Consider the following 8,428-nt stretch of genomic DNA (forward strand, 5'->3'; position numbering starts at 1 on the left):
TCAGTAATTAAACTACTCATCCCAAGGTTCAAATTCAGCATCTGCACAGCAAATTCCTACCTCCCTGAGCATCTAAAGGATAAATACAAGAATAAGTAGTTCTTCAGTTGTGGCTAGTGGTTATATTCTTTGTATCTGCCATTGAACCTTTTTTTTTTTTTCCTGGAGAAAGAAAGAAAGAAGAAAATTGCAAATAAAAATTCATTTGAAGGATAACCTACACAGCACATCATTGTATTAGACAGTAAGAACTAATGGCAGATCTGAATCTTTTCCAAGTTGTGCAAAATGCCACAAAAGCAGCCCAAGTTATGAGAAAAAGGACTTCAGATGTTAGTAATTAAGGAGGTTCTAAAATGCACTGAACTTCCTTTTTTTGCATTTTACATGCTTTGATATGGAAAACTGCATTCAACTTATAAATTAGTCAAGATAAAGCTAATAATAACATCACATACTGGTCCTAATGCAGGAGGAAATCAGTGAGACATCTTAAAAACCTTCAGCATCAGTTTCTACTAGCAGCTGTGACAGAAAAAGAAATCGAAAATATTTTGTGGATTTAACGTATTCATGAAAGAACTAATCACACAAGTAAACGTAGCTGCTCAAATTGCTCTCTTGGACAAAGGCAAACATCTTCCATTTTCTTTCATGTGGGATTGCTACCTTCTTCAAAGGAGCAGCTTTTACCTCAAATTGAGTGGGGGTTGGGAGATTGTTAAGCTCCAGTCTGTCTGATGTGTTCAGTTCTGATCTTGAAGCTCAATGACTCCTAAAAACCCAACATAGGATTTTACAAATGAAGCTATCCAAAATAGGTATTGGAACTTAATGACCAGCATCGAATTATAAAATTCTGGCTTACAGATTTTTAAAAATTTTCTGATTGCTGCCTAGACCTCTTGAGTCTTTTCCCCCCCTCCTATCCTCAGAGAAAAAAAAAATCAACCCAAAACAACCTGAACAAGTGACCAACACAAGCCACGTTCCTTCCCCAGTACAAAATACCTGATTTTTGTTTCAGTATGATTTGACTTATAAATTCCAATGGCCACGTTATTCTCGGCTGCTCGAAGGGGCGTCTCACGGCTTACGAATGAACACTGCTGGCAAACAAAGGGGCTCAGTTGCATCTCCGTGCATTAATAACCGGTGTCCCACTGCATCACACTATGCGGATTGTTGTGGGGATTTTTTTTTTTTTTTTTTTGCTTGCAAAATGGAGATCTTACAACTGAAAGAAGATCAAGGGGGAACGTGCCTACACAGTTTTGTTCTCACGAACCAGAATTCATTTCCCCTTAACAATGAGACACAGACCCAAAAATAAAAACAAGACCACGTTTATTCAATACAGACAGGTTAATTAAGACAGTAAGTCCTGTAAATCAGGAACACATTTCAAACGCTCCGGTACGAAGTGCATATATTTAAAATCAACAGCTGCATCTTGTACTTGAGCCATTGAGTTTGTCGGGGAAGGGTGGATTCAGGGTTTTTCTTTTTGGTAGAAAAAAAACTTGTGTCGGCTACCTTATGTGAACAATGCATCTCAGGCTCCATTCACTCATTTGTCGTAAGTCCAGCTGCCTTACAGCTTTGATATTCACATTTTTTTAAAACTGCTTCATACAGTCACAACGAGAAATAATAACAATAAACGTTAAAATAACAACAAATAAACCCCCAACAAAAAAACCAAACCAGCCCGGGAGGGGAAAGGAAACACCTCCCGCCGGGGTCAGCGAGGATTATTGCAAATGGCTCCTGGGAGACGGAGGAGCTCCGCGGCAGCGGGGGACCGGCGGCGGGGGGGTCCGCGGCCCCGGCCGGGCTGCCCCGGCGGGGGGAGGAGAAGGAGGAGCTCCCGGGGAAGGCAGAGGAGGGACGGGGGCACAACAACAGCTCGGGGCGGGCGGCGTGCGCGGCCTCGCCGGCTCGGGGCTCCACGGGGTGTGCGCCGCGGGTGACCTTGGGGCGGCGGGCTTCGGGCACCCTCCCCGCCTCCAGCGGCACCGGCCCGGGGGCCCCGCCGCCGGGACACACTTACATCCTGGCGGAGCCCGCACCGCGCTCCCGCAGCCCGCCCGGGAGCGCTCCTTCGCCCCGGTCACGGCCGCCGCTCCTCCCCGCCGGCTACTGCAGGGGCTGCGCCGCCGCCGCCTCGCCGTCCGCGCCGCCGCTCCCCGCCGAGGCGCTGCCGCTGGAGGCCGCGGATGCCGCTGCCGCCGCCGCCGCCGCCGCCAGCTGCAGCCGCCGGACGGCTTCTTTGATGAGGTTGCCGGAAAGGATGAGCTGCTGCAGGAGCCGGTGCGGGTCCTCCTCCTCCGCCGGCCCGTCGCCCGGCCCCGGCGGAGGCTGCTTCCTCCGGCGGGCGGCGCTCCGCAGCCAGCCCCGTCCGCACAGCTGCTTGGTCACCCGCTGCTGGCCGCTCCGGTCCGGCCGCGGAGGCTCGACGTGTTGCGAGTGAGCTTGCGGCGGGGCCGGTCCCAGCAGCCCGGCCCCGGCCCCGCCGCCGCTGCAGCACCGCGGCGAGTAGGGGGCGGCGCGGTCGCGGGCGCTGCCCGGCCCCAGGTGCTTGGGGGCGCGGGGCGGCGGCGGCGCCCGCTGGGCGCTCAGCTGCAGCACCTCGCCCAGCTTGGCCACCAGCGCGTCCACCTCCTTGGAGCCCGCCTGTCCCACGGCGACCGGGCGCTCCAGCAGCAGGAAGCGCTCGCCCGGGCGGCACGGCATCTCTGCCGGGTCCCCGCCGTGCCGCAGCCGCCGCAGCGGGACCGGGGCCGCCGCCCGCCCGCCGCCCCGCGCGCGCGCGAGCACACGCGGCTCCGGCGCTGCGGTCGCGGCTGGAGCTCGGCCCGCTGGCGTTGGTTTGTAAACAATGGGTGACGCGCGCGCCCGGGCGCCTCCCACTGCGCCGGCCGGGGGGGGAGGGGGGCGGCCCTCCGTACCGACCGCTCGCCGCCCGCTCCTCGGGCCGGCGTCCGGCTCGGGCAGGGCTCGACCAACAGCGCGGGGACGGCTTCCGCGGGCGGGCGCCGCCGGCCGGGCGAGCCCGCCCCGCGACCACCGAGCGCGACGCTTCCCGTTACCGTCTCCTTCCCCCCCCGGTCTACGCGCCGCGTGGACCGGCCCGCTTTCAAACCCCGCACCTCGGGTCTCGGGGGCGGGGCCGCGGTGATTGGCAGGAGGGGGCGGGGCGGGCGGCGCGGCCGACGGTCTCGCGGCGCTCCGTCGGCTCGAGGCGAACGCTTGTAGGGGGCGCGGGGGGCGGCGTGGGGGGCGAGCGGCGCCCGGTGACCGCCGCGGGGCCGCCCGGTGCCGGCTCGGCCGCTGCCGCTCCCGCCCCGCCGTTAACGGCCCGCGGGGCGCCGGTGCCCCCGTGAGCGCCCGGCGGTTGCGCGCGTGCGGCTGTCCCGCGGCGCCGCGCGCCTGGAAGCGGGAGCTGAGCTGGCGCTTCCCGGCGGAGCGCGACCGGCCCGCGCCGGCCTCTGCGGGAGCGGCCGCGCCGTTGGATCCCCGTCGCCCAGCGCAGGCTCCCGCAAGGTTCCGTGTGCGGGTCGCGGCGCGTTCGTACCGCAGCGCCCGGCTCTGACCGCTTGGTTCGCGCTCGGCGGTCGTGTTCGCCCTGACTGCCGTGCCCGCTGTGGGCCCACACCCGGCAGAGCGTTGGTTTGGGGTTTAATTCCTTGACATAGAAATGCCTTAGGAGCCTTATTGTGCATCACTAGAATTAGCAGGCGTGAAGCAACTCTGTGCAGGTGTTTTGTCGGGGTTTCTCTCGGCCTGCGGTTTACTTCGTCGCCTGCGCCAACGCTCTGCCCTGTCTCTTCATGTCCCAGTCCCATTCCTTCCCTTGTTCCTGTCACTGCATCATTCAAGCAAGTGCTAAAATTTCTGTGATGGGCATTAAATAAGGTTTTCTGGGTGTTGGAACTCTGGGGACATAGTCCAGAACACGCTTATTCACGTGACGGGCCATGCGGTCGCCTCCGCTGGGAACAGCTTGTAAAGTGTAAGTTGCTCACACACGTAGCTGCTCTTACCATTGTGCCCTTGATTAATCAGTAAGCGGTTGGCAAAGGAGAGGGCATGTCCTTTGGTCTGTTTGTCCTCATGTTCTTCTGAGCTACTTCCACTTGCTGTACAGAGCGAGAGACCCTGTGCATCAAAAATGCCCGTGTTTGTGAACGCGCCTGCTATCTGCCCATGCTACTGGTCACTCCAGCCTAGGTGTCCAAGCCCATTGCTAGATTGGAGTTATATGAGCTGGCCATAAATTGTGCTACCTAATTGCACATTATGTATTCATGTGCGTACTTAAAGTACCGATATTTTCTTATTTTCAGTGCCTTTTTGGTAACTGTCAATTGAAACTCAGATCACATTTTTCTACAGATGATGAAAAGTGAGATTTTGTTGCCCCCCGCACACCCTCAAATATTTTTAAGAAAATGCTTTCACCTTTATTCCTTATTTATGCAGTACCTATTCAAAAGCAATAGAAGCTGGCCTACATAGATGCAGTGGATGGATCTACTTCAGCTCCATGGGAGATCTATATTCAGATCACTTCTGAGTAGGTAATCTGGTATTCTGTACAAGCAAAACTGCAATAAACCAGTACAGCTTATTCCAGCCTTTTCTTCTCCCACAAAGGCAAAATAAGCTATGCCAGCAAAAGCTCAGTGCTGCTTGTGATTACATCTACACCTGGGGCTTTCATGAGCCTGGGAATGATAATCGCAAATCGTGCTTCATTGCATCCCTAACCAACGGCAGTGCTGGGGAAAGCTTGCAGGATCGTGCTGATCAGTGCCACAGATAGGGAGCTCAGAGCACAGTCATTAGCAGAATCCTGATGTCCTCAGATCTCTTTAAATGCAAAATTTTAGTGATGACTGATTGACAATGGACTGAGTATCTGCTGAGGGTTTTAGGACTAAACATACTGCAAATGTTTACACTGAATGCTAACTGATCAGGATTAATAGATATACCAGCTGAACAAAATGAGATTTGTGGACCTTCAGGAGAAGGGTGTTAGAGATTATGTCCTCCTAGAGGAATTGGGAACCTCAGCCATTACTTTGGTACTGTCTGCTCTTTTCACTGGATGATGAAAGAAGAGCTAAAATGCTGGAGAAGACAAGTATATTCTGTATCTGCAGTTCTCCCTCAAAGATTTGTTTATGTGGGAAAACTGTACCAAAGAGAGCTCAATATTAATTTACATCATAATCAAATCTGTGGAATGGACCTCAGTCTGTCAGTACCCAGAGACCTTTCTGGGATTAAACCCCAGCCCGTGCTAGGGGAGATCTAAACTGTCTGCAGCCATTACGGGATGTTCCTGGCAGAAATGCTACAGCAGTTCATGAACAGGCAGCTGTTTGCTAGTGCCTCTCCATAGAAATGAGAACAACTTCAACAGTGGGTTTTGCAATAAAGGGGCTGTCATAGATGGCCTGATGCAGAGTTTGTGAGGGTTGTGGTGGCAGGGTTGGTGGCCAGGTCAGCCCCAAAGAAGCTGAGGCCTCGTCATGTGTAACTATCAGGTTATTTGGCCAAGCCCTGAGTAAGCTATAGCTTACTCACTGTATTCTCTTTAAAATTAGGAGAATCAGCCTGATTATCATACTTGGTCTTCTACCACTGGAGATGAGCTCTGCAGCACTGCTTTTACTTCAGCAGTTTACCACAGTAATTGCAATTTTAAAAAAAATCCCCAAAACCCAAAGCATAAGACACTAAGGATAGAAGGAGGTTCTTCTTAAAAGAGAAGTTATAAAAGAGTTACAAAACTGTTGACAAAATTTTTTCTGAACTCTGACAGTACTTTTCTGAGCAGAAATTTGATCGTGACCATTGGTGCTATTGGTTTTTTTTTTTGGTTTGGTTTGGTTTTGTTTTGTTTTGTTTTTTTTCCCAGATGCACTTCTGTGTATGGTCTGCCTCTCTACTGCTTGCCAAAATTCTCACAGCAACTTGTCATCCAAGTCATTCTGTTAGCAAGACATTAGAGTTGAGAAAAATTACCTGTCCCTTTTTATGATTATTGTTCACTTGCACTCTCAATTTATCTGTTCAAATGTTTAGAAAACAGTCTTTAAGATACTTTTAGTAATACTTGTCTTTCAGATATTCCTAGCAGAGGACAAATTCTGAATTTCATAAACAAGCGTTAATTATATTAATTATGTGTCCATCTATAAAATTTTGTTATAATTTTATTGTGTTTCCTGAGGATTTTAATTTCAGAATATAAAGGTCAATTTATATATTTTGCCTTTTATACTGATCCTGACAAAAGGGCAACTGGGTGTGAATTCTGAGCTTTTAACCTATTAAAGGCAAAGAGAAAAAAATCTTAAATCCTTTGAAGTCTTCAATTCAGTGTAATCTCAGTCCTTTCACTACATGTATGTGTTCAGGATCATGCACGTGTTCTAATTTGTTATGGAGGCCCTGTAACCCAGTCAATGTGAAAATTATAAATAATACTTCATTTATGCAGGTATTTACATTCCAAACCCTTTTGCTGGAGCTGCATGATCTGTGATCTCAGACTTTGGCGTGTGTAGAAATGAATCAGGTTGATAAATTCATGATAGAGACTCTGTGGCGTTGCATCACAGTGTTAAAGTATTTATAGTGTTGTTTACAAAACAGTAAGACACCTTTGAACTGAGTGAACCCAGTGACTAGGAGGCCCTATCCAGTCCTTTCTTCTCCAGGCGTTTCTCACATCCTTTATTTTCCACAGAAACTTCTGCCATATTTGTTAAATATGCAAAGCTTCTCTTCATAACAATAGTGTCAATGAAGGATGCTTGTGAAAAGTGAATTAATTTCCTGTGCACACTTCAAATGCAGAATGGGAAAAGGCCAGAATACCATCCAAATAAGACAAGTTTAGATTCCTCAATAATTGGTTTGTAATCTGCATTTATAATAGATTTCCAAGAACAAAAGACATTCCTTTTGAAACAACTGAGGTTGCTAAGTGACACAAATGTATTTACTGTGTCATAACTTGCAAAAGCCGAGCACAATAAAATGAGAGCTTTAATAAGCAGCAGTGCCATGAATCTTACCTTGATTCCCAGGGTAAATGTAAACCTGTTGGCCAACATCTTTGCATGGTTTGGAATGCCCAGTCTGAGACCTTAATGGAAACAGGAAACATCTGTTTAAGAAAATACAGACTTTCATTCTTAAGGAATTGAAATACGCATACTTTGTCCCAATGGATGTTTGGAATTTGTTTCTTTTGTGTATTGTTTATCCTCATTCAATTACCTAAGATTTTGCATGTAGGGATACTGCTTCCTAACAAGGCTGGGAACTACACTGTCAGTTGTGAGGCTGAGTTACTTCTTTTGCTTGAGTTATCACTGTTTCGTATGTCTTTTAGACACAAAAAAACTACTCCAGTCTTTGGGTAAAGCAAAAAACCGGCACCTTCTCCCGTCTTCTCACCTTCTTCTAGTGTCTGACACACCAAACTGCTGCATTTCAGCTTGTCCAAGCAACCAGAGCACAGGGCCCCTTTGGAGGGACGACAGTAACATTCCTTCTTTTTCCCTGAGCTGCTAGACCTGTTCTTCCTCCTGTGACACACAAGATGCAGTTGATGCCCTGTACCTGCAGCAGATGTGCAGAAATGGACAGTGTGCAGAAATTGCTTCTGAGGAGTGTGCTGAGCTACCTGTTCAATTAGGAGTTGCCAGGTTGCCTTGCACAACAGCCTCTGCTAGTTTAGGAATGAGACAGGAGGCGTGGGAAAGGAGCCTACAGACGTCTCAGGGATGCACTAAACTACGGGGCAACCAAGCCTTTGTTTGTTTATTCAAATAATTGACTCACTTCCAGCTTTCCTAATAACTGGAATACATTTTAATGGTAACCTATATTATAAGTAATGAGCCAGTGTAATCCATTGCGTGGGTTCTCAGAGGTTTTCCATATAGGCAATTCCTGAGAATAATTTCCAATTGTTCAATATTTTCAAATACTGAAATATAGGAAGAAGAGATGAAAAACCACTCCTAAAATGTCATTAAATGGACTTCGGGAAAATCTTTTTAAAAAGCACCAGATTCAAGAGAAAAGCCCTTTTACCTTTTGGCAAAATACCCTGCACATTTCTGACAAAATCCCTGTGCTTGTTTCTTTACCTTCAGTTGGTAATTGTTTGTTAACCAGACATGTCCCTTGAAAGTTCTGTTCAAACAAGCCTATCTACAGTGAATACTGAAAAGCCACGATCAATAAACTAGTATATAATGATTACAAGTAATGCATCTCACTCAGCATGTAGGCCAAAAAAGGGGGGAAAAAAAGCCTCCTGTCTAATTATATTTGAAGTAGACTTGTCTAAAATTAAGGGAGCACTTGTCCCACAAGGAGTGCAGCCAATTCTACT

At 49.0% G+C, this 8,428-nt stretch overlaps 1 protein-coding gene across 1 annotated transcript; it reads right to left on the reverse strand.

The window, feature by feature from the left end:
• Positions 1–1,330: 1,330 nt before the first annotated feature.
• FRAT2 (FRAT regulator of WNT signaling pathway 2) lies at positions 1,331–3,093 on the reverse strand. The gene has a single exon (XM_066333610.1). The coding sequence runs from the start codon at positions 2,734–2,736 to the stop codon at positions 2,140–2,142; it is 597 nt and encodes a 198-aa protein (XP_066189707.1). The 5' UTR covers positions 2,737–3,093; the 3' UTR covers positions 1,331–2,139.
• Positions 3,094–8,428: the final 5,335 nt, after the last annotated feature.

Source organism: Sylvia atricapilla, chromosome 1 (genome assembly GCF_009819655.1).
Source record: "Sylvia atricapilla isolate bSylAtr1 chromosome 1, bSylAtr1.pri, whole genome shotgun sequence".
NCBI lineage: Eukaryota > Metazoa > Chordata > Aves > Passeriformes > Sylviidae > Sylvia > Sylvia atricapilla.